Source organism: Centroberyx affinis, unplaced genomic scaffold, assembly GCF_046629955.1.
Source record: "Centroberyx affinis isolate AG114_WGS23_722 - 3 ecotype Tasmania unplaced genomic scaffold, CSIRO-AGI_Caff_v1 ptg004164l_1, whole genome shotgun sequence".
NCBI classification, from domain to species: Eukaryota; Metazoa; Chordata; class Actinopteri; order Beryciformes; family Berycidae; genus Centroberyx; species Centroberyx affinis.
The window spans coordinates 2,554-29,758 of record NW_027281924.1 but is presented as its reverse complement, the minus strand read 5'-3'; the positions used below and the strand labels follow the sequence as shown (position 1 = coordinate 29,758).

The 27,205-nt window shown below is 42.4% G+C and overlaps 1 protein-coding gene across 1 annotated transcript in view; it reads right to left on the bottom strand.

Moving 5' to 3' along the window:
• LOC139663922 (unconventional myosin-Id-like) overlaps positions 1-26,103 on the bottom strand; it is a gene marked incomplete at its 5' end in the record, with an annotated part of 49,560 nt that extends 23,457 nt beyond the window's left edge. Inside the window, 9 exons of the mRNA XM_071542709.1 lie at positions 5,860-5,973; positions 6,190-6,294; positions 6,962-7,100; positions 7,952-8,175; positions 19,191-19,398; positions 22,945-23,111; positions 23,703-23,835; positions 24,566-24,640; positions 26,033-26,103. Of these exons, the coding sequence (XP_071398810.1) occupies positions 5,860-5,973; positions 6,190-6,294; positions 6,962-7,100; positions 7,952-8,175; positions 19,191-19,398; positions 22,945-23,111; positions 23,703-23,835; positions 24,566-24,640; positions 26,033-26,103 (1,236 nt within the window). The remainder of the gene's footprint in view (positions 1-5,859; positions 5,974-6,189; positions 6,295-6,961; positions 7,101-7,951; positions 8,176-19,190; positions 19,399-22,944; positions 23,112-23,702; positions 23,836-24,565; positions 24,641-26,032) is intronic.
• Between the last annotated feature and the right edge of the window lie 1,102 nt (positions 26,104-27,205).

Below are 27,205 nucleotides of genomic sequence, written 5' to 3'. Positions count from 1 at the left end.
GTAGTGTTGGGGCTCATACTACGGGCACCCATACCAAAAACTGTAATCACTTGTGGTATTTGTAGGTTTAGATATAAACATCACATAGCGTATATATATATATATATATACACACACATATATATATATAAATCTGTGTTAAAGTATGATTCAAAAGAATTAACAAATTGTTACTGTACTGTACTGGTCAGAAAAGCGTTGTTAAAAAAAGGACAATATCTGGTATCTATTGGGATATGGGATTTCTCCCCTCCAAGATTGAAATCCGTGGTTGCAGCAATGAGTTATTGATCAGCATCCCAAAGGACTAATCAAAGGTGTTTAATCAAAACCCCCAACCCACATACCACTGGAGAGCAGCTGGACTGAATGAAGAATCCCAATATTGCGGTTGGATTGTTCAGCTTTACAGGGCTTCAAAGTGCACACAACAGGAAGACACCAATAACATCACAGGTAAATACAGCTTAGGAGTTGGAACTCTGCCTTATGTTTCATTAGCTCTCCATTCCCCTCTCTCTCTTTTTTCCTTGTCCCCATTTTTTACAGTTATCTCTCTTGCTTTTAGCCTACCTCTCTACTCTCTCTCTATCATCATTCCCTCCCTCAGGTTTCTCCACTGTTCTATCCATTTGTTTCTCCCTTAATCTGTCTCTCTAAGCCAGAGCGCATGCAGTGTATGCTGAGGAAACAGCCAGAGGGCAGGCAGTCAGGTACATTAATACCCACTCAGCAGAACGCAGCGCAGAGACAAATCCTTACTCCATCTCCATCAGAAGAGGACAGGGAGAGACAGGCTGCTACCCAGGGCTAAACAACCAGCTAGCTTATTTACCTACGACATGACACCCGTGACTTCTCTCCCCGTCGGCGATAAACACTTCCGTAATCACAGTGAATTAAAGCCCGAAGCCGCGCCTCTGTCTGTAGCGATCCACCCACAGTTAATTACATGGCGCCGGTTACATTTACATTTATATTAAAGGCTTAATTGATTGGAACGAGTCATTGTTCTAATGAGTTGGGTAATGATATATTGTGATTTGTTTCCTTGTCTCATTTTTTTTCTTCATTCACCACGACATGTTTGCCCCCGCTATGACATCAGTTAGGACTCGGTCGCTGTCCATCTATTCCCTTCTTCGTCCGTCCAACACACATAATATCTCAAACACCACTGATTGGATTTTGACGAAACTTGGGGATGATGATGCATCTCACCACTGCACGCCAGTATTTCCAAAATTACACTGACTAGGCCAAGAGTGGTGCTACATCATTCACTGGTTCGCTTGTTCACTTGTCCATGTGTCATGGGTGATATCTCAGACACCACCGATTGGATTCTGAGTAAACTTGATGATGGAAATTATGCATCTCACAACTCTGTTCCAGCATTTTCAAAATTACACTGATTGGCCCAAGGGAGACGCTACAATTACAGGTGACAAGGTGACATATGGGGTTAGAGCAGCATTTATGGGGGACAACGTGTTTACTGACGCCTTGCTTACTTTTATAAATGTCATGCTGCTAAATCGGCAGCAGCGCGTGTATTGTGGCGAGAGGGTGAGTGAGTGAGCAAGCGGCCGTGTGATGTGGACACGTTGCGAATGTGCAGTCAGGAACTCGCCGCTCGCTGACAAGAGCATTCTGGTCCGGTCCGGTGCCACGGTTGTCATGAGGATATGGATGGAGCAGAGGGCTCCTCCCATTCTATTCTTATGGGAACAACTTGTTGGTTATGTAACATATCCCAGCAGTCACTTGGGCGGGGGGAAGAAGGGGGGGGGGGGTTGTGCTCCATGACTAAATGGAGCCTCTCCTGAAGCCTCTCTTGCTGTGAGGGCACCAGTCAGCCTGCTATTGATGTTCACTGAAAAAAACAAAAGTAGAGTCCCCATCTTGCACGTTGCTCGCAAGATTTATGAATTTATTAACACCTATACATGTGATGTTTCAAACTCTTTGCACTTCATCAGCTTCGCCTCATGATTACATGCATAGGCATTAATACATTTGTATACCTTGGGAGCAACCTGCAGTGGGCAGACTCTACTTTTGTTCTATGCTTTGTATTCTTTCCGGCACCAGGTTAAGATTGAGATGGCCGTGTTTTTTCTCTCCTCAGTCTCATTAGGTGACCGGCGATAATTACATGACACAACTACCAATGCACACAGTTCATTTTCAGTGTATAACCACGGTCTATGTGGTCACACTGCGGCTGTGGGCATGAGTTGTGGGAGTCTGAGAAGAAAAGTGTGGGGGGGGGGGGGGTTAGAACAGACTGAACGATGGATGAAAAAAAAGACAGAGGAGAGAAAGAGTGTGAGCTGGAGGGATCACAAATAAGCCCCGCTGGGAAAGCGGAGGGAAACGGCACACATATAGGAGGGCGATTTGTGCACATGCCTGAACGACACCAGACATCAGCTGATCTGCCCTGCCGCTCCGTATCCATGACAACACTGTCTCCAGGGAAGTTGGCATGACAACGGCGGAAAAGAGAGAAGAGGCAGAGAGAGGGAAAGAGAGCACTGGATAGGGGTGGATAGAGAGAGGGGGTGAGGTGGGGGTGGATGAAGGAGGCAGGAATAGAATGTGTCGGGGGTGAAAGGATAGAAAATGGGATGCAAAAGACAGAGAAAGTGACAGTCAGTGAGATGAGTCAGTGATGAGGAGTGGATATTTTCCCATTTCTTTAACAATGTTTGTGTTATTCAACAAGGAAGCGGGCAGCGTGGCTGAAACAATACGTTTAACATTGTAATGATCCCAGTTTTGCAGCGCAGGCGTTAATTGGCATATAAATCCTTGGTAGACAGCCATTGGCTCCTCACTAGCTCTAGCCATCCATCAGCTCGGCTACTCTCTTTTGTTGCCCTGCAGCAGTAAATACACAGCACAGGGCAGCCAAGGGGTTAGCAGAGCGTTAGCCTATCAGTGCTAATCAACAACGAGCTAACTGCTTTCCCCTCTGTTTGACCTTCTCCAATCGATCGCTCCACGTCACACTTCCGTGACTCCCAGGCTACATCTCCATCTTCATCTCCTCCTCTTCTTCACCCCTCCCTCTTTCCACTTCTTCTTTCTCGCCCTTTCACCTTGACCAATTCACTCACCCTTGCAGCTTAACATTTAATGTGCAAAAAAGGTCTAGTGTTATGGGTAAGGTGGAGAGGCAGCTATAATCAGCAATGTAGCGGTAAATAAAAAGATGGATAAACTATGACATCCAGGCCATTATCACCATATGGCAAACAACCCCAATAAAAAACTGATATATTGAGAATAGTATACAATAGTTAATGCTTGTTTTATTGTCTAGATAAGAATAAAAAGGGGGGAAACATAGCTTCACTACATGCCTGGCTATAATATACTGTATGCGCAATGTGCTGTGTGTACTGTATGAATCTTATTGTGTGAATCTTATTGTGTCACTGCTTGTGTAAAGTCCCATTCATATCTGCCCCCTCAGCCTCCTACAGCACTGATGACTCTCCATATGCCTTGTGTATGGGATTGAGTGTTTGTGTACGCACAAGTGTGCGTATGTCTTTGAATGAACAATAAATAAAAATCTCCTTCAGCCTATCCTGTTCTCTCTCTTTCTCTCTTCTCTCTCTCTCTCTCACCCACCCTCTGTCTCAACTCCATCTTCCCATTTCAATTCCAGATGCAGTGATACAGACCGGGGTGTCCATCTCCAAGCTCTCTAATTCCCTCCTGTCACTTTGTCAGATTGAACACTGGGGTGTCTTGTCACAGTTGTCACTGCACACCAGCCTCATATCTCACTCATTTCAACAGGCGACGGGGATGTATCCGCCCCAGAGATTAATGCGCTACACCCCTCCCCACCTCTCTCACTTCTGTCTCACCTCCAAGGTCAAAGCTCCAAATACACTGTAAGCATTTTTCTTTCTTATGGCAGAGCAGAATAGCAGATTAGCAGAGAGGGTTAAATCAGGAATGTAATCAGGAATGTGGTCAGTTGTTTGTTTGCATGTTTGTCACAATGCTGCCTTTCTTTCTTTCTTTTTGAAGAGAGTGGGCAGTCCGCTCACTCCCCTTCAGCTATTTTATTCTTTATTTAGACAGCGGGGAAGTAGAGAGGGAGACACAGGAGAGAAAGCTCTGGTGGGATTAAGTCGGAGGCCAGTGGAGGAACATGTGTGTTTCCAGAGGAGGGGAATGCAACCACTTGACTATCTCAGGTCTTAAATAAAGGTTAAATAAAAAGTGGGACAACAGCGGTCTCCTATTAGAAATGAACAGCAGCTGTGGGAAAAGAAAAGCAAAGCAAAGAATAGAAAAGAATAGAATAGAACAGAAAAGAAAAGAAAAGAAAAGAAAAGAAAAAAAAAGAAAAGAAAAAAAAAGAAAAGGTTTGACTGTTGGCATATAGATTACATAAAATATGAGTTTTGGATGAGCTCTAAATGCAAAACTAACAGGCACACACACACACACACACACACACACACACACACACAGGATATTTTGCCATGGAAACAACCTCATGCTGGGTGTGTGTGGCAGCCTTAATGGACCTATCAGAGTGTGAATATAAATTAAAAGCAGCCAATTGTAGAATTGGGAGAGATTTTTGCATGTTGACATGTTGCCACAGGATCACACAGACTCTTGGCAAATAGGAAATTATTCTGTTTGTGTGAAGAACAGAGTTCTCGCCCCCAAAATAGCTTCAGGAAGCGATTCTGTGATTCAAATTGCTTAGATATTTCATACAGGACGGTTCCAAGTGGTTCCAGATATTAAAGAAGTCTAAAAGTCAACTAGAAGATCAAGAATATCGTACAGCTAACTTCTTACTGTTGTATGAAATAAACATTACTAATGGAAAGGCTTGTGTCCTAGGCTTCTTTTAATTTATGATAATTTTTTGCAGCATAAAAATTAGTTGAGATTCTGCCTTGACAAGTAGATCTTTAAAACTAATTGAAAGTGTTCAACCATTTGGAGCCGCTTTCATGAAATCTCTGAGCTGAAAATTATGAATCTGTGTTCTGCAATCTAACATTTGAGCCATGGTCTGCTTCTTTTAAAAGAGACTCCCATAATAGGTGTAAATATATGATAATTCAAAATGTTGTACTTGAAGAAACTACTAAATGAAATGGTGAAAAGCAATTATTCAGAATCTTAAACGTAATCCCATTATTACAGTTCTTCAATAATTAAACTAGGCAATTCATCTATTTTTTTCCGTTGTAGTAGACTTTGAGGGCTTTCATCATTTTCTGATATTCTCAGTATAAGGAGGTGGTCATTGTAATCGGACTTGGGCAAAAGTAGTAGTGTCCATATCAACTAGTTAATTACCATCTGATAAAATACAGTCAAAAGTGTAAGTATTGGTACAATAAGTTGGACTTTTCTGTTTGCGTCATTGTTTGACCACGATTTAATATGGAGGCGAAGAACAGTTTGTTCATTCACCTCATCTTAGTCATCTTTTGATTTGAAATCCACATTACTCTGTATATGAGTCAACAGCAAAAAACACTTGCAGTCCCAATACTTCATTGACAGTATATTATCTTGCAAATGACGTGTTTGTTTTGAGGCTGTTTGAGTGCTTAATTCAATATGAATCAAAATAAACTCTCTAAAGATTTTCAAAAACGACCTACATGGATCAACTATACATGAAACAGTGGGTTTGAATGTAGAAAAGGATATGATCTGTTTTCTGAAACCTCTATATACCTCTATATCTGCACTAGCATGACTAATACTTTTCCACCAGTAGCTAATGAGCAGCCCCATGCAGTTTCCCAGCCTGTGTTCATAGCAGAGGAAAGGATGCTATAAGAGGAAGAGCCATACATTATAGAGGGGGATGCTCTTCATGGGTTTGTACTGCTTGAGGGGGTCCATCTTGTACAGGTGGCGGTCGGTGATCAGAACAGCCCGGTCCTCTGCCTTGTGGAAACGGTTGATCTGGGAAAAACAAAGCACCTCATTAGTCACCCAACAGGATGCACACACACACATCCAACACACACCACAGGGAGATGGCAGAAACCAGGAGCAGTTGGGTGTTTGTAGGGGAGAGGTATATTTGTGTGTGTGTGTGTGTGTGTGGCTGGACATGCATGTGTGCGTATGTGGAGCATTATCAGCAGGTAGGGAATAGATGTTATAAAAGCCTCCTACCTTGCGCACATGGCAGGAGAACAGGACCCTCATGAATTTGTCCTTCCGCTGCAGCTCACTGGAGACCAACGTGAATGACGAGGCCGTTTCAGGGCTGTCTCGCTTCTGTCGCCCCCCGGAAAGCACAGAAAACCTGTTATGACACTCTGGCTCCATTCAAAAGAAATTCTCTTTCAAAGACAACTTTGCTATCCACAGAGTTCAGATGAGGCTGGTTATAGAGAGCTCACATGCTTAAACACGCTCGCAGATACATATTACCATTGTGTAACAGCGACACACACACACACACACACACACACACACACACAGAAACAGGACACACAGGCACACACAAAGAGATAGAAATGCACTGAACATACACATAAACAAAGTTTATTTCATTCTGTCTGCCTCTTTTCTCTCTGTTGTTGTCTTTAGTTTTCTCCATCTCCAACATATACTGTACACAAAAAGGATACTAATAGGAGGGCTGCGGCGTTCTAAGACGGGTAAAACATTACTGTAAGAAGGTGCTCTTTGGTCCAAAAAATAGGGGAAAAGCATAAATAGTAAAAAAAAAGGGGTGAATCCAAGGCACTCTTCATATGATTAAACAGCTTTAATCAAAGGCTAGTTCATAGTCGAACAGATAAAATACAAGCCAACATGTTTCGGCCACACACGGCCTTCATCAGGGCATAGCAAAGCAAATATACTGTACACACACACAGACACACGCACACACACACACACACACACACATATTCCTCTCCTCCACCCCAGTACTCACCAGGTAGTTTCCCTCCCAGGCCCTCTGCAGCCCCAGGTCGGCCCTCTGGCCCTTCAAGGCCTCCAGGCTGGCTACCTTGGCCCGCACCTGCAGGGCCTCTTCTGGAGAGAGGCCTTTGATTAGTGTCCATGCCCACCACCTTGAGGTAGACACATACAAACACACACACACACACACACACACACAAAAACAAAGGTGAACAAAGGGAAATCGACTTTCTCCATCAAAGATACTGCACAAGGTCTTGATAATGGCATCTTATGTGTCAGTAGGGCAATACAGTAGGACTGTAGCACACCCCAGTTCTACTGTACTTTGAGCTTTGATTCACTGATCCTGACAACTAACATCGTTTTTTAGGAAGGCAATTTTTCCAAGCATCAAACTGTGCCTAGTTTCAAAAAACAAAACAAAAAAAAACCTCAGGATGAAAGGTGGTGATGAGTCTTTGATGGAGGGAGAAAAATCAATGCCCAGTGTGGGCCCAAGGCTGAAGGAAACATGTGTAAGGGCCTTCAAACGGACTCAGCTGGATGTAAAATAACACCCCAGGCCACGGTCTCTCTCCTGCTCCCGCTCTGCCAGGGCCGGGGTCAGATTCACTCTCAATGCGACCAATTGAGGAAATGGATTTTCTTTAAAATCCAAAAATGTAAAAACTTAAAAAAAGGTTCATCTTCTGTCTTGTGTTGAATGGAATAACTGAGAATGGACGCATGCCATTAAACATTTAACAGCAGTTTCGGTTTATATTTGAACTGCTTGAACTCTAAATTAATTGACCCCAATCCTGCTATCTACTAGGACTGTCTTTACACAGATAAGGACTTATTATGTTTATCTGAAGAGCAGGAACCTTTGTCTGAATGTTTAAAAAGGGACCAGATACAGTATATGGGCCACATGTTAGATAATGTGTGTATTCCAGAAAGGGACAACAAGACAGGCACACAGGATGACAGACAAATATCATCCCGTCTGTCTGACTACCTGTTGTAGATGCTCCTGAGTGCCTCTTCAAATTTGCGCAGGACTTTGGGGGGCGTGGGCCACTTGACATGCCTGCCGTAGTCCTTCATCGAACCCACATTTTTGAAGCGACGGTTGACCTCACGGATGTAGGACTTGACCTTGTAGCGGCGGTAGGCCTGCAGGATGACGAGGGCCGCTCGCATCCGCCGGTATCGCATCCTGGCTATGGTGCCTCTCCACACCTGGAGATACAATACAACACACGGGAAAATACAGCATATTTTTGTTGTCATTATAGAAATCACCAATTTGCTTGGTGCACTGCTGCTGCACTGTTCCTTATCTAGTAAGTAAGTAAGTAAGTGAGTAAGTAAGTGAGTAAAGCTGTATTTATATAGGACTTTTTAAAACACACAGATACAAAGTGCTTCACATAGCAGAAAAGTGGTAGAGGATACAAAAACAATTTAAATCAAGGTAAAACTGACAGGTTAAAACAAGATGAAGCTTTAGACAGGGTAACCTAATAAAAATGCAAAAAATACAAACACAAACAAAATGTGTTAAAACAAACCAAAAAACACAAAGAAAATTTGTTAAAACAAACATAATGAAACAAAATGGACATAAAAACTAGGGGAACTGCTGAAAAATGCTGCAGTACTGATGCAGAAGAAATGTAGTAGAGGGACCTCTAGAACCACTATCACCAGATTTTATTTATTTAGTAGAATATCCACCACTCGCCTGGCTATTTTTAGGCTATTTTAGGTACTGGTGGTAAAAAGCTGACCATGTCGAGGTACAACATCTGCACTAAAATTGATGCAACTTTCAGATTTTGAGACAGAGCTATTTTATTTATTGAGTCTTTATTTATCTTGGCCAGGCTTGAGATCATCTCAAAACATCTCTTTTCAAGAGAACTGCAAATTAAAATTTTGTGAGGAGTGAAAGTCATAACAAAACCAATAACCACAACATTATTAAATTCAGTACTTGTCCGTTATTAAGATATATACTCTAGAAAATACAGTGGAATATTGCTGTAGAAGCTACTATCACTGCTACTTGAATTACAGATTGTGTCATATAACACATTTTCTCATTTTCACTGAAAATAAAGTATAATTATGGCTTTTTATTAGACATTATTATTGTAGATTTTTCATAAAACTAAAATGGAAAGGGACTCAACTTCACACATCTCAGTGCTTGTAATGTTTGAACAGCAAGCATGTAGACAAAAATAAGGACCCCAATCCTGCCTGTAACCAAACAAAAGTTGAGTGGCTATCAGACCCTCTAAAACATGAATAATAGATGTTAGTGGGACCCTAGGGAGCCATAACTCCTGGTCCGCCCTCACTAAAATCACCACCATATGCTCCCCTTGCACTTTACTCTCATTCACACACACACACACACACCCACACACACACACACACAATCTGACAAGTATATTTAACTTAATTGTAAACCAAATAATGACCGCCAATACAAAATAAGTATAAAGTGCATTTCACAGGACAGTCACAAATTGAAGACAATACTGCACTCGCTGTTTACTCCTGCAGAGCTAAAACTGTAATGCACAGTAATCATGGAGATCATGAATATTTAATCTTTCAAAGTGTGGGGGTGGCTGACGGGAAAAAAAGGATTTCTGACATTTGCATATTGACTGTGGAGGAGGCAGTTCACCTGAAGAGATGGTGGTGTAATAATTGGCAGAACAGAGGACAAGACATGCAACATCTGAATATGGGAGCAGCAGATTAATTCATGTCATTTCACGATAAGCTATATCAGCTGCAAAAATATGTATTTTTGTTGCACTTTGACATTATTTCACTTCTGAACCAAAGGGATGTAGTGTGGAGCCACCTCCACTGGAGTCCCACTATAATTAAATGATCCAGGTCAAAGCATAGCCGTGGCCACAGCATTACAGCTGCACTGACCCAGCGGTGGCCCTCTCCAGAGTCACATGAAGATCGATGAGGGACTGCCAGTCAGTCAGCAAGCCACCTAATCACCAAGTCAGCCTGGCCATAGCACATTACAGCTCAGAATAGGAATGCTTCATTTGGACCTCCTAAGCATTATGTTTAATAATCATGTGGTATGTCCAGTAATCTTAGATCAGCCAAACTATTCAGAGATAAAGTCAGAAATCTGTCTGATCTCAACTGACAGGCCCTGTACTCTACTAGCCCGGTTTCTACGCTTCAGAGGTTTTTTGGGAACTAATACAGGAGAACCTTCACACTGGTCCAGAGACAAAGATGAGAGAAAGGGCAGACACATTGTTTATGTCCAAAGATAATCTCTTTGCGATTTATTTTAAATCTTTTTGCCAGCAAAGCTGTCATTACCTATTCAAGGACAACAATAGCACTTCCATCCTGTGTTACCGCGCGCCTCACTTGGCTCTACTTTGGGAAAACGGCTATTGACGACCTCACTCTCTCCTCCGTTTCCTCCATGCTGCACTGTGTGCCTCATCCATAATGAATGAGAATGAGAAGAGACGAGCAAATACATATTCATCACTCTAATCGACCCCCGAGATAACTCTCCCACACTGTTAGGGTGATGACGATGGGAGGAATGAATGGGAATCACTGACTGCCCTCACTGTGCTGTAGCGGTCTTAGTTGCCTCTGGTAGCAAGGTTAAGAGCTGCATTCATTCAAATTCAGACTTGATTCAAAGTGTTATGGGAAATTAAGTGGAGTTTTAAAAGCAGCCATTGGGTCAGGGATTACTGTGTGACAATGCATCAAAATGGAGCTGGGATGATTACTGAATGTGAGTGCAATCAGGCTGTGATTTGAGACTGTAAATTTAAATGTAATTATACAGGGCTATCCAGTTGTCTTTACAATTTTCATCTGGTACAAATATTTTGAGTGGAGATGTATGGTAATTGAAGTAAAACTCTGGTGTTCACGTTTGGGCTCATTTCATATTCGTACCTCTTTTTTACATGATTCTTAACTAATTTCCCACTGTATGGCTTTACCGTTAAAATTTGTGGCAAGGTTCTTTTTATTTACATACTTGGAAACATAATTTCCTGATTAGGTCATGGCTAATGAGTATTAGCTTGTTGCGACGTATCAACTGCAGCACGACTATCAGTACAATCTTCCTGCAGCTCACCAAGGCCTTTTGTGCAGGGACGCATTGCCATATATAAAAATTATGGCCTGAAAAGAACAACAATGCTAAATTTACAAATGAAGCGTTTTGTTTTTGAAGAGTTTTGTTCCAAAATGAGATATCCACCATCCACCACATTATAAAAACATCCACTCTCTCATACTGACTGCTAGCATGGACGTTAAGCACATTATGGGTTAGTATTGAAGTTCTGAGTTATATTAAGACATTTCCTTATAGTTTATTTTTTGACCACAGAATCATTTATGTTTTTCAAATATTGCCTGATGAATTTCAGGAAGCAATTTCTTCCAAAACAGATATATAGTATTTTGAAACCCTTTGGGTTGATGAGGACACCTGTCAGTGTAATGTTTGATGTTGATGATGCAAACTGAGTCTCAAACTGAATGGGACCCTACTAAGCAGCAGAAGGTAACGCAACTTACATGCCAAATATAATTTTCAAATAATTATTTAATTTTTGTTTGTTTTTGATGTTTAATTTGTTTTATTCTGCTTAGTGCCAGATGGTCACACAGGACAGAAAGTTTAGACAATCAAGTACTTCATCAATTTAGTGTACTTTTCTGTGACTGACAACTTACCTGACAATACTGTATGTCAAATGTGCTGATGCAGTAACACTATCTGACCAAAGTCTGCTTTGCACATCTGACCTTTGCAAATCTAGTGACAAACTGTATATATCGCATCTAGTTAGATCTGAACTGATGAGTCCATATGTGCTGACATAAGATATACTACCTAAGTGACAAAGCACAGTGGCCAAAGGAGATTTTCAGCTCATGTCAAGAGCCATTGTCATATCAACAGCTTTGTTTATCTATGTCACAAATCATTAATTAGCATTTCAATGACTGGGGTCAGAGGTGAACTGGAATGCAGGAGGAAGGAGAGCATGAAGCAACAATGAATCTGATAAGTGCAGACAGTAATCTGACTCCATTGTCTTTGGAGCCTCATTAAGATGTATGACAGGTGGAAAGTGGGGAGAGGTTGGAATTATGATGGGGACACGTGTGCATCCACACACACACACACACACACACACACACACACACACACACACACACACACACACACACACACACACACACACACACACACACAGCGCAAACACATGTTCCGCTGCTTAAACAGAGAGGCAGACAGCCTGCGATGATGGTGGCGAGCTGAGGAAGACGACACTCAGGGGATGGTGGATAAATCAGGCCAATAACAAGCCTCCCGTCGGCCCGCCCTTACTCTCCTGGCCAATAAAGCCATCTGATGATCCTTTTAGAGACTCTGCCATCATGGAGCCTGTTCTCACCGCGCTCCGGGCTCAGGATTTACGAGCTCATCAAAGCCAGATTGGGGATCTTTCGTTTCAACAAAGTGGGACAGATTGCTGGGGTTTTATTGGGGGGGCTGGTTGGTTTGAAATGCATGCTGGGTAAAAGCCTTCACAAATCACACATGCCAGGACAATGGGCGGATGGTGGGGATGGAGTGGAGTTGGAGTGCTTCAGTTGAGATGCTCAGCAACAAAGCAGAAGCCACAGACAGGGCTCATTACTGGCTACTGAATGGCGTTATGTAAAAGTGTTAGGACTGCAGCTCTAATAAGAGGCCATTAATGTAATCGTTAAGCTAGCACAGACTGAGTGAATGGCTGCATAGTTGAAAATTTAAAAGGTCCACACCCAAACACTCAAACAAAATGTTCACCTTGTCACCCAGGAAAAGAAAAATGCATGACCAGAATTCCGATATGGAAAGACAGATAGGCCGGTCTGCACAAGTGACACACTTGACTGCAATCCAATGCTGAATGGCTGCGTTTCCACGTCCTCTGGGGATGCTGGGCTGGTTTTCCAGTGACATGCTCAATACACACGGTGGGCGGAGGGAGGCCGAATCAAGCCGAGTGTGTGACACAATTTAGTGAGGGTGCAACATGCTCTGACCACAGCCTCTCACAGGGGACAGGGGGCCGGGGCACAGGCCAGCAGTCATTATCATAAATCAATATAGTGCTCGGGTGAGTAGCACACCACCACCACTACTACTAACACTATAACACTGAATGGATGTGACTGCTGACGCTCATCCTGACTCCCTCTTCCTCCACCCATAACTCCCAGCATTATGTTATTTAAATTTCTTTGCTCGGGAGTAATGTACTTTAATGATGTGAAACAAATGTGTTCAAACTGATCTTGAACAATAGAGTCTAATTAAAAGGGACAGTATTGAAGATGAAATTGAATGGCTCCAGACGGCCCATCCATCAATTAGACGGGATGGGGAAAATAGATTGGGAGAGTATTGCCATTGGTCAGCAATTTAAGCTTAAAATGGCAAAGCAAGACCCTCCCCAGTTCTATATAGGGCCAGAAGTGGATACATTCGGACACACAAGCATGAAAAAGAAAGAAAACTTCAGCATAAATTCAAGGTTAAAGAAAACACTATCATGTACATTATTCAAACAATAAAATAATAACCCAATGAGGAACTACTAAAATGAACATACTGTGCTATCTATCCGCTGAAACCATAATATAACAGAATCAAAAAAGAGAGAGTGATTCTATGAGAATGGCAAGTGAAGGTCAAATCGGAGTAAATCAGTGCATCTTGGCTCTGAGCCAAACCTTGGTTGCCATGGAGAGAGGCCCATGGTTACGGTCTTTTGTACCTGCTGAAGATGTTGTGTAAGATATTCTTAGGCTACTGCATTGTTTGAAACCAAAAGAAAGACAGAAAGCACAGTTTCTGTGAAAGTGCATGAATTCTGTCAAAATATAGCCTCCAATAACCGTTTTGTCCTCTTGTTGTTGAAAATCAATTACATGGCTAATTAAAAGTTGTGAAGACAGGACAATGTGTATTAAATAGGCTATGACAAGTGCTGGAATTAGGAAGGTTTGCAAATTGGGTTTCATTTATAACAGTAGAAAGTTGTTGCATGAGGTGAAGCTGAATAAAAAAGAGAATATTCATATAACTTAAATACAAATTGAATGCATTGAAGTCAACAAACAGAATCACGGATAACACAAGATAACAAAGTGGAGTGAAGACTGAAAGAAGATAAGAACATAAAAATAAAGGTGTTCCTCATCAAAGCCTTCTCTGAGTATAGAGGAAGCATAATTTAAAAGCCAGCTGTGTGATTATTACAAAGAAATTAAATTAAATAATACTCTGATTTGATCTGCTACAGTGCACACTCACTGAAGTGTTTTGTAGGCGATATAGTTTTGGATCGTAAGTAAAAACCCTTTGCAGGTTCAGTAGAGATCATAGGCTTAGGGATCATGTTTCTGCTGAGGTCTAGCAGGAGACAGATCAGTTCTGGACAGTTAAGCAGACAGGAGGCTACACAGTACTAGCCTAGCATTAAGTAGCCTGCGATTCACAGGCGGGCCAAACAGAGCGATCCCGGGATTACTAATTTTTCATGTCAGTCAGTTTCTCCCAAAACAAGATTTCAGTTATTGCTGTACATTTTATTGCCCCAAGAGATGACTTGCCCAGCGCAAAATACTCAAATAGTGCTTTTCATCCTTTATAAACACTTGCATTTAGCTGTAGTCGTGACAAGCCTCCCCTAGGCCCTGCTGTGGAAAAGAGACTAGCCAAGGCGAGACTAACATAACACTCTCCATGCCTGATAAACCTACAGCTACATAGGGACTATGTAAAGCTTTGGGAAGCAATTAAGGCTGCGGCTCATAATACACAGGGGACTTTCTCTTCTCGTCATTGTCGCTGCTCTGACAAGCGCTGACAGTCACTGTGATGTGGATGGCTGGGCTTAAATTTATGAAATATTCATTTTAACACCGGAGGAGGGTGGGGGATGCTCTATGTATAATTTATAGCAACTGTATTCATGTTGGATTGTGTGCTATTTTGACCGTTTTTCCTTTCATCAAGGCACATGGCATTTCTTAAGGTTGTGATGACTGAAGAATGGTTGTAGCTCTGTGCTGGGTAGAGTTTAGTGTTGCCAGTGAAGGATGACACATACAACATAGCAGAACTGGAGTGGAATGACTAAGATGAGGTGATCGAGACAACGAGAAGAAAGCAAGGAAGGATGGAGAGAAAGGCAGCATGAAATGGGACTGTGAAGGAGTCCTATTTCACATGCCCCCCCCCCCCAATCATCTTCTCCAACCACTCCCCATCCTCAAAGGAAGAGAGGTTACGGTAATTTAAGGGGGGGTAAAAGGAGGGTGCAGCTAGAGAAGAACATTGTGTTCTCTTCTCCCAGACATGGAGGGAGGAAGCCTCTCATGCGGCGGCGCTATGAGGAACCACTCACTGTCTACTGCGGAAGTGTTGAGATTCACAGATGCTGTCTTCTGGTTGTTTGATGTGGCAAAGCGATATTATTATAAATCCACGATGTAAACAGAGGGACGGGAAGTGTGCCTGAACCACTGGCGTAGGCTTATAACCCTGGCAATGTGGTCCCGACTGGCATAAGGCAGGGTGGTGTGCCAGGTGCTGATAAGGGGATTGCTTGGCACGTGAGACCAGCCTCAGTCTGGGATGTTTGTGTGAGAAACAGGGAGATAAATACAGGAGTCAATGCTATTGCCACACCACTCTATTTGATTTTGTGTGTGTGTGTGTGTGGATGTGCGAATGTCTGCATGTTTCTGCAACCTAGCATAAATATGTGAGTATGCATGTGTCTGTGTACAAGTTTCCAAGCATATGCTCATTCCCATTTATTGCATGTGTTCCTTTCCTAGCCTTGACATTGACAGAGGTCAAGATTTAATAAGCTTGCTCCAACACCTCTGTTCTGCTGCGATGTTTGTTTTGGTGGAAAAGCTGCGATTCCCTCTGGGCTTTCTGCTTGGTTATCAAAGCCGGCCTATCCAGTGAGATACAAGCGTTAGATAGGTTTTCCTAAGGGAGAATTGGAAGGAACACGAGTCTGGCCTGTCTGCTGGGGCAGCCCACAGAGGGTCATGTAGATCAATACAAAGGTCAACCAATCAATCCCCGATAGAAGTTAATCTGGCTGGGTAACCCTTTCATGTCTGAGCGCTGCAGCTTCTCCTCGAGGGAGAGAAGACCGAATGCAAGGTGGTGTGAAGGAATCTGCTCATATAAATTTAATGAAATAACAGGTTGGGGAAAATGTATAAGTGTCAATCTTTGTTCTATAAAAGCTCATATAGCTCCCAGGTGTATGAGATATAGCGCTTCAAGTGCCCAGATGATGTATGAAGAGCGTGCACTCACACCTGCACATGCACACACACACACACACACACACACACACAGCTGACAGATTGACATTTCTGATCTCCCTGCCTGTCAGTCACGGAGGGCATTTGGAAGCATCCAGCAGATTTGCATAGCGTGTCCTAATTTGACAGCCAGAATGACGGAGCTGTACTCCACACTTACAAACCCATCTTCCCATCTATCAAAGTACCTCAGTGTTGCTCTGCGGGCTCATCCGACACGTGTCACAGCGCATGCACTGTAATCACACCTAGACACTAGCATTCTCGCCCAAGGTGTCACCGAATCAGTGAAGCATGATGGGTTTACCAACTGATGAATTCAGCGAGCCACAGCGAGCTCAATATTAATTTTGGATATTTCAAAACATTTCCAGCCTAAGGAGTAGTAGATATATTGATCGCAGGGCAATAACATGACAATACATTCTGCTCTGTACTTGGATATCACCAAACTGTCAGTATGATATAATGGTTCATATAAAAGGTCAGGGGTCATACTCTATGTCTGCAGGCTACTTCCTGGCAGATATAGAGCCTCATTTAGAAAAGGCTCTTGGTTTTGCACTTACATCCACATCTAAGCCAAAACAGGATTTAGATCTTAATTTCAAAATCAGTTGATTGGACATTGATTTTATCTGATTTTCTCACATATATAAAAAGCTGAAACAAATCTAGACCATCATTACTTTTGGTATGAATTTTGTACATCATTTTTGGACATTTTCAATTTTCTTCAAGATCCACAGTTCACTCAGTGCCGTGTCTGCTTCTGAACACTAACCATTTTCAACATCTCACTGTTTTTTTCCCCACACACAGGATGTTCCAGCTACATACCCTAAAGCCTTAAGTGGACAGACACCTCTAGATTAGTTGCAGAGAAAGATGCTGAGATAAACACTGATACAGTATATTCACTCTGATCTTCCAATCAAACAATTAACATATTTTGGACAGTTTATGAGGGCTAGATGAGTTAAAATCTTGATTTGAACGTACTTGGGCCTCAGTTAGGCTGAAGCACATAATACAGAAAATCAGGATAAAAATGTCACGCTGTAGATCCAGGTACAGTTAACTCTAGCCGTACTACCAGTTACTCTTAAAGAAAGAGTTCGGTATTTTGAACCCTGGGCCCAAATAACATGTTTTCCGTCATGATCCCTATTAGTAGAAACCAGAACTTCGCTAGCCACCTGCCGAAGTTCTGGTTTCTACTAATAGGGATCAAGACGAAAAACATGTTTAAAATACTGAACTAATGTCTGTTAACATTTCAAAGTTATTTATTCCTACCATTTTACAGTCTACATTGACAGTGAAGACAGCCAAGTATTATAAAGTCGATATGGCTACCATCAAGACCAGCTAACCAATAACAACAAAACAAAACAGATTTGGTTTACTGACAGTGTAAAAATATGCTGTCTGGACAAGTGTGTACCCACCACTAGTGTTTTTTTTTTTTAAACCAGAAAGTGACAAAAATGTTTGTGCCTCTGCCCAAACCTTTGAGAAATCTGCAGTGCAGATGAAGACCACTCAGCTCGTATCTAACAGGAGTTGTGTGGGTGGAAGTACTCAGGGAGAGACAGAGAGAGGGAAGGCAGAGAGAAACATTCTCACTGAGAGACAGAGAGTAACGCTAATAACACAACATTATATCAGCTCCAAAAATACCTCAGTGCTCGAATAACAAGAGAGACTTTATTTTAATTTTTCGCTTGAGTTTTTCCAGTCTCGAGAGTTATTCATATGCAGAACAAGGGCTGGTAAATTTCAATGAGAACACGATTAGGGCCTTACAACGAGATAATGAGGTCACCAGATAATAGTTCTGTCTGGCTGGCAATCAGCTGCACTGACATGATGCTTTTCGTGACCAAGCGCTCTTTCATTATCATCCAAGAATGACAATCACTTTATTTCATCAAATTCATTGTTGTGGTGGATCAGAAAGGACAAATGGATAACAGTAATTGATTAAAGTAGGAAGAAATAACATGAAAGAAAAAGAATAAGTGGCTTCTCACTGAGTTTGCCATGGACACCAGGTCAAGGTCAACAAGGTCAAAAAACATAAACAACATAATAGAGCTGAAATGTGTCCGCCCCCTTTTTCAGTGGCCCTGGTCCTGGGAGTAAATTTCCCGTTCATTTTATCCATAGACATTTCAGAAATCACAATTCAAAAGGTTTCAAGCTTTGGACTGAACCAACCAGGAGCAAAACCATGGTGAACATACAGGTTGCTAGTTGACTAACATTACTTCACTCTGGTCTAACTGCCAACCATGCACAAGTTGGCCACCAATCTCTGATGGGTGGGAACTTGCTAAAACTTGTGGGTAGTGTAGTATTTCACAAGCAACCCAGGAATAAAACACAATTTCTTAATTAGTTGAAATCAGACTGGCTGGTGGCTTCTGCAGGAACATACACAGTAATGTTGTTTCAAATCTGATACCTCACGGTAAGTCTACCTTACACCATTAAACTGTTATGTCTGATCATCAAATTCCCTATTAGAAAAATGAATGGGAAGTTTAGTTCTGAAATCCAGCATTATAATCCATCTTTATAATCAGCAACGCAAAAAGGAAAAGGCCTGATCTGAAATTGATTAGTTCTGCCCACATAGCTATTTGATCCGGAGGGGGAAACTCAAAGAGCATCTCAAACACTAGTTCCCAGCACTAGTTTCTCAGATGCTGTAATTTACAACTTATGCTGTGACAAAAAACTCCCATTTTCCATTTTAACCACACCTACTGATTGGAATTAGAATATTTTCCTCTCACCTTCTGCAGGAAGAGGACGATTCTCTGGACCATGTCGGCCCGCTGCTCCTCCAGGCTGAAGAGGGTGCGCGGTGTGCGGATGAAGACCTTGGTTTTGCCGTAGGCCACATCGTGGTCGAAGCCACAGCCCTGCAGCAGCCTCCTCACTGCATCCTTGTCCGACGGCAGGTCGTGGTTTGGCCAAGTGAACTCTGAGATCATCTTGTATCTGGAGGAGGGAAGAAGTGGTTGTATCAGGATACGCATTACTGTACAGTTCAGTGATGGCTGTTTTGTGCCTTGGGGGGGGGGAAATAAATGGTCAAATAAGGATCTAGATAACTGCTTAGATAAATGGAAGCCATGTTTTACTAAGAGGAGGGAGTAATTGGTCAAAGTAGGATCTGGATAACTGTATTGATACACACAACAACTGCAGCTAATTCACTAGTGATGCTGCCAGTCTCTTAGTTATTAATTCCTACCATTTTACAATAATATAAACAAACATACATACAGATACATATAGATATATGAAAAATAAAAATGTATACCTTGTTAACATATATATTTTTTTTTAGCCCAAGAGAGGGAGTAAGTGGTCAAATTAGGACTTTGATTCTTGTTTGGGTGCTATATTTTAGTTAAAAAAAATAATAACAAGTGCTTTCAAGGCAGTCCATTTATTTTCAAAAACTTCTAAGGCCATGTCCATATTTTTTCTCAAATCCACCAACTTTCAAGGATTTTCCAAAGTCTGTGGGAACCCTGTTAGCATGTCTTAATGAGCTTGGGTCCTAAGGTGAGACTGAATTTACTCCGTTTGGATCCTAAGCTGAAAGAACTTAAGAATCCTTATTGTGAACACAGTTTATGCAAGACTTGATAGATGGTCATAAGAGCTTAGTTTGTCTTAAAAACACCTCCTGGTGTTGCCATGCAGTAAGAGTCCTTGCTGTATTGGTACATGTCTCAACAAAAATAATGTGCAAGTGATTTGTTTGGGTTGTTTTGACAGTAGTAAGTAAGACACATTGAGAAACACCCCAGGGGAAGGAGGGAGGGAGGCAGTAAAATGGACACTGACAGGATATCACTGCTGCTGGATCAAAACCTTGTATGTCCAAAAAGTTTACTTTTCAGAAAACTGCAAAAAAGAGCCTTATTTTTAGATTGATGACCATGCATTCACATAATTTATTGCGTTTTTGAATGTGTTTCACAGGCCCTGTGGTCATGAAACTTGTACTTATGAAGGACCACAGAAAACCCTTCAATTAATGTAAAAATATGAAATGATGGAGCTTGTGAGGGTATTCCAGGAGAGCAGCGAGATTCTCTGGCTGCCAAGATGAAGACCGCCCCGTCCCCGGCCCGTCAACAGACTCCAGCACTCACTTCACAGCTGACCCACTGCCAAGGCTGTGATGTAATACCAAGTCCAAATACATCAGTGAGGGGGATTGAAGTGATGGAGTTAGATGAGTTGTTAGCGTGTTACGCAAAACACTCATTACCTAATCCTCCACCCACCCTGATGGTGTCTGAGGGCAGTGGGAACATGAGACAGCTGGGGAATAAGGGCAGGGCAAAAAGTTTGTGTGTGTGCGTATGCAAGTGTGTGTGTACTATTTGTGAGTGTTGGGGTACTATGTGTACATGCGTGTTTGCATATGTGTTAATGTGTGTGCAAGCATCTCAATGTCTTTTTCACACTGCACACTATAATATGTTTGTGTGTGTTTATGTGCCGAGTATAAGTATGCATGTTAATATAAAAATGTTGGTATGAGTGTGTGTGTATGTGTGTGTGTGTGTGTGTGTGTGTGTGTGTGTGTGTGTGTGTGGGCACACACCTTGCATGCACCTTGATTACGCACCATTATGCACCTCCTGATTGTATTAGGGATAGCTTAGACAGACAGCCTCTGTAATTTGGATCAAATCCTGATGAGACATTTGACCATTTGATCTGAGAACTCAGTGCCAAAAGTCCCATAAAAATCATATCAAAATCATCCTGTTAGGCTTTAATATCCCAAGATGGTTCCCAGAACTATAAATCAATAATATACAGGCAAAATCTACAATCTCATCTTTCATGCAATAGGCATAACGTGTGTGTTTGAGGGAATCTTGCTGGGTCTTATCTGATGTGAGCGACTTGGTGCAGTGACATCAGCGCTGTCGCATCGCTCCCACTCGTCCTCAGCAGGGAAACACGAGGTGACGTGTGCGACTCCGAGGATCCTCCTCTGTGCATCGCTAGTCTCCCAGGTCCAGCCCTGCTCTGACTGGATCTATCAGCTCTAGCCCTTTCTTCAAGTTTCATGCTGACTTTGTTGTCCAGTTTGGTTACGTGTTTGGGCTAAGACAGAACATTCTTGTGACAGTTCTTGTGTGCGAGACTTTGCACAGTCAAGATTTTCAATCACAGATGAACTCCGCTTGCGAGCAGATCAAAGCAAATTGGGATAGATGCAGATCTGTGATGTCAGCTGTTTGAGGCTATGAATAAAACATGTGTCTTTGAGGGGGTCACTGCACTACGTACTGTAGTTGTTTGTTACTTCACCACACTAAACAAGCACAAGTACTTTTTTTCTCCACATTGAAATGTATTGCATCAACTCCTCACAATAGCAATTCATTACAATGCAGTCTGTGTGTTACAAGGCTGCTTTTAGCCAAGGTTAGAGGACAAGAACATTGCGCTCGTGGAAGAACTAACAAAGCTACTGTGTTGTAGTTGCTTAAACAAGTCCTCGTTCCCCGACAGGACAGAGTGCAAAGAAGAAGAAGGGGAGGGGGTGATTCGGTGCTGGCTGCTGGAGGTGCTGCTAATACTAAAGCAAATCTATTAAAACCTAATTAGATTTACATATAAACTGAAATATTTGGACTTATGATCATTTTAAGCAACAAATCACTGTAAATGTTTTTAACCCTTACTTAACCACATTAAGTTGATTAAGGTTACGCAACACACATTCACACCCTCACAGCTGGGATCTGTCATGTACTACAGCAATCACTGTAAATCAATAAACAGCTTCAGTGGAGCAGCTGGGGCTTCAGCATGTTTCTTCAGGGCACTTTGACTGTAGTTGTTAAGTGAGGTAAATAATGCTAAATAATGCTTATGCACTGTGTATATGTTTGCCATGATTCGATGAGGAATCTAATAAGGAATCTAGGTTTTGGTCGTCTCACCAAAAGTCCTGAGCCAGTCAACTAAACTGATGAGAAAAACCCAGTTTAACACGCCCCAGTGTTAATGATGTCAATCCTATCCTACTATAAAATGAGGAAAACTCTGTCTGTCTGTCTGTCTGTCTGTCTGTCTGTCTGTCTGTCTGTCTGTCTGTATCCATTTTGCTCCTCAACGGGTTGGCCAATCAATCTGAAACTGCACATGGGCATTGAGCATTGGCATATGCAGGGACTGACGATGCTGATCTTTCCATTTTCCCAAATTTACACTGTTTATGTGCATTTTTGTTTTGTTGAGTTGTGGTGTGCGCATCCCCGGAGGTCTGCACGTAGTTGTGGCGCACGCATCCCCGGGTATGGACTAGTACATTTACATTGTCGGAGTACACAGACTCTACTTTGATTATCAGCTTCATCTCTAATTTAATGGCTTGGCCTGCTGTTGTTTTGTTGTAAAGTGCTATGATGCTGTTTTTGAAAGGTTTTACAAAACAAGGTTATTGTCACATTGGAGTTGCTCAAGTGACCATGGTCCTTGGGAAGATCATTATATAGTACGTACCTCTGTAAGAAGCGGGGGTATGTCTGTCGGTAGGCGAAGCCGGCGCGGCGCACTCTGACGTTCTCCAGCAGCCCCAGGTACTCCACCTGGTGGCGACAGCGCTCATGCTCAAAGAGAAGCGGGGACTTGACGTCGTTGGGCTTGATGCATCGCACATAGTAGGGCTCCTACACAAGGCAACACAGGACGACAGTGAGATGACAACTATAAGCATTTAATCCGTATGCAACCTGGCAACTAACAAAATATTCTAATTCACAGTGACACCTGGGGGAGTGTGAGCAGGAGGGAGGGAGAGTGACTCTCATTCGCAGCATGGAGCTGCCCAGGACTAACACAGCTTCACTGTTGACCACTGAGCGGCTCCAGTGCTGAAGGGCACTTTCACAGTGGTTGGGTGGTTGTTTCACGCGGGAGGAGAGTGTTATTCAATTACCCCAGCCAGGTTTTCCCAGCCTGTCCAGGTATTCAAATGTGCTACTTATGAGAACACAAGCCTGCCTCTTCAACCTTCAGGCCCCCATGTATGAGTACATGTATGAGACAACTAATGAATGTCAAATTTAGTCATTAATTAATTTAAATCTTCATTAGGTGCTATTTTTATAGAACGACTCATCGTGTGGCTTAATCTACAGCCACAATCTGGAAATCAGATGTCACCATTCGACTGACAGATTAATTAGTTGATTAAATGGTTTTTCAGCCCCCGCTCCGCTCTGCCCCGCCCCTCCCCTCCCCTCCCCTCCCCACCTCACCTTGCAGGCCAGGTTCTCCACCAATGAGATCATGGAGTTCTTGAAGAGGGTTGCGGCGGTCAGAGGGCGTTTGGTGACCTCAGTGATGCTCAGTTTGCCCTCGGGCCACATCCCCTTCAGCACCGGGTTAGAACTGGACACACAAAAGGAACAGGACAAGTAAAACAGGTAGAACAGTAATAGCTGTAGTACTTTTTTTTTTATATCATATTATAATAACTGATAAAAAGTTAAACATTCATCAGCCATTAAACCAGAAAAGTGCATAACCTCAGTGTGTGGGATTCTTTTCACTTTGTTTATCAAACATTTTCTCCCATTGCTCCAGATTTCAAGGCTTAACATTTTGGTCAGCAAGAGCTCTGCTCATTTATTTTAATGACTCCAGCCTTGGTAAAATTCATATATTAATGTAGACTGTGAAGTGTGGGATAGTGAGTTTAAGTTTTTGGTGCTTTTGACTCATCTACAGTGTATAATATGTATTCAACATTACAAAAAATGACCTACTTTGGCTTACTGTTCCATATTTGACACTTGATTGTAGTAAAGAATATCATAAACGAAACCACATAAGACAGGAATACGTTGCACTCACATTTGTAGAATGAGACAGAGCAACAGAGAAAAACACCAGAGGATTGGAGAAGAGGAGGAGAAGGATAAGAGTAAGCGGAGAGGAGATTAGTTGTACTTGTCCTGTGTTGTTCTTTCTTGAGGGTTGTCATGTAATCAAAGAGCTGCAAGGAAGGCAGTGAAGTGTGTGGAGGGGATTGAAGCGGTGTGTGTGTACGTGAGTGAGTATGTGTGTGTGTGTGTGTGTGTGTGAGCGACTGTGTGTGTGTGTGTCTGCTGACTTTCACCTGTTGTACAGCAGTCTCTTGAAATCCTGGAAGAGAGTGTCTTTGTTCTTATCAATGAACCCAACCACTGAGTACCTGAGGGAAGAAAGAGGTAGGCAGGTAGATGCACACACACACACACACACACACACTTTTGTTATGCTCATGAGGACACACTCCTGACTTAAATTCATTCCCTATCCCTTAACCTCAACCCTCAGAACTACATAGCTAATACCTTTACCCTTACCTTAATCTAACCTTAAACACTAATCCCAAACCACAATTTGGATATGGTTCATCCGTTCAGCCACAGAGCCGCACTGTTCCTGTAATTCCCTCAGTCCTGTCTTACAGCCCCGTGTTTAATATATGCTTAAAGTTAATGTATGCTTTTAGTGATGAACCTGCTATAAATAGGCGAGCTGTTACAAGCCAGGCTGTGAGTTGTGAGGTGCGCTCTGCCTCCTGCCTGGTCTAAGTGGCTCAGGGATCAATCAAGCCTGTGAGTCAGGGCCTGTAATTCTGCCCCAGCCCTCCCCTGGGTCGCAGACACTTAGCCCTCACAGATGGTCTCAACACATTGCCCTAACAGCACTTTTTGGGGGCTTAGCGTGTGTGATTTATTCATTTGAATGGTCTCCAAGTACTTTGGGATTGGGAATTACTGTTGTCATTTTTAGGGGCTGCCATGCAGTGAAGACATCATTCAAACGTGCGTGTGCGTGTGTGTGTGTGTGTGTGTGTGTGTGTGTGTGTATGTGTTTTCTTTTTTTGGACTGTTTTGTCACAATCTTGCTGTTCGACATTAGGGTTCTTTTTAATGGTATTTTATAACTGTGTGATCTTTGACTTTGTCACTCCTGTAGAATACAATGCCCTTTCAGGAAAATAAATCCCTAGTTGGAGTAGCAGCGGTGTTGCAGCAGTGCAGGAAGGATGTAAGAAGTGGGGTGATGACTGACAAGGTCTGGCTTCAGGTCTAGGTTCAGTGTGTAGAATTAGTAAAGCCAAGTCATGGACTAAATTCTGTTTTTCCACTAGAACTCACCATTGGAAACATTTCTGTGTCCAATAATTAGGCTTGATCCATGTGTGTGCAACTGGCCTCCACTATAACAAGAAGTCTATAAGTAACTCTTCTCATGTGAGGACCTGAAAGAAACAACCCATCTGGGGTCTTGACCCATACAAAAAGGAGGGATACATTATCAGAAGAATGTTTGGGCTATGAAAAAACTGTTATTTGGCTTATGGCAACATCCAGGCAGGGAAAGCTCACTCACTCTTCCCTCAACAACTCCTGTCAAAGTTCTTTTGAGCAAAACCCTTAAACGCCAACTGCTCTAGGAAGAGGCTCTGTGGCCGACGGCAGAACTCTGAGGCGTCAGTGTGTGTGTGGAACTGCATGAATGTGGAAAAACAGCATGTATCCTCAGTAATACCCTTTCCTGAATAAATAAATATGTTTAAATGACAGATACTTACACCACATCTCCCGCATAGTGCCTGATGCGGAAGTCTCTGTCAAACTCTAAACTCTTGTCAGTCGGTGAGAGCTGTGAGAGAGAGAGAGGGGGGGGGAGAGAGAGGGAGAGAGGGAGAGAGAGAGAGAGAGAGAGAAACAAAGGGGGGGGCAGAGAATGAGCAATAAGACAGTGTACTTCAGGACAGGGTCTTAAAAAAATGAAAACTTTTAGTCAAAAAAGAGATATCCATTTACCTACTCTGACAAAATGATTGCAGGCATTAGTATTGTTTTAATGTTTACTTTAGTAGTACTTTAAGTCTTACTTTAATGAAAATATTACTGAGCTGTACAGCTAAATCAAGCCCTTTACTTACAAAATAAAACGATTTTAGAGGATGTAGTCATCTGTGTTCTCTAAATATTGAGTAAAGAACATCAGGTAACTTTTATTTTTGTAATAGAGCAATTTGGAATGACTATGGAATAAATAGTAGGTAGCAGAGTCTAATCTAATGCTAACACTGCAAGGGCAAATAAAACAGCTGCCTGTTTTTCCTATGTGTTGTTGTGTTTGTCTTTACTGGACAGTCTTCACCCCTCTTTTGCCTCTCCTAATACTCTTACTGTTTGTTTTAACCTCCCTGCAGTACCAGATGGGTGGTGCTCCCACATCAGGGTAGTTCAGATAAATTGAATTTCAAATCAACTGTCTAAACTTTGCCATTGTGCTCCATACAGGTTAAACCAAACACTTAGAATTATTTGACCCAGGTTTGCCGGACTGTTGCCCATTAGGGAGCTGCTGCAATAGCAGAGGCAGTGGTGCAGAAAACACTAACACTGTCAGGTAGGATAAAGGCTTAGAGAGAAGAAGAGGGATGGAGAGGGAATGTGTGTGTGTTTGTGTTTATGTTTGTGTTTGTGTGTGTGTGTGTGTGTGTGTGTGTGTGTGTGTGTGTGTGTGTGTGTGTGTGTGTGTGTGTGTGTGTGTGTGTGTGTGTGTGTGTGTGTGTGTGTGTGTGTGTGTGTGTGTGTGTGTGTGTGTGTGTTAGTGAGTGAGTGAGTGAGAGAGAGAGAGAGAGAGAGAGAGGGAGAGAGAGAGAGAAATGTGCAAGACAGCGATGAGAGAAATAGAGGAATGGGGGGTGAGAGAGAGTTGGTGAGAAAAAAAGTGGAAAAAGACAGGGGAA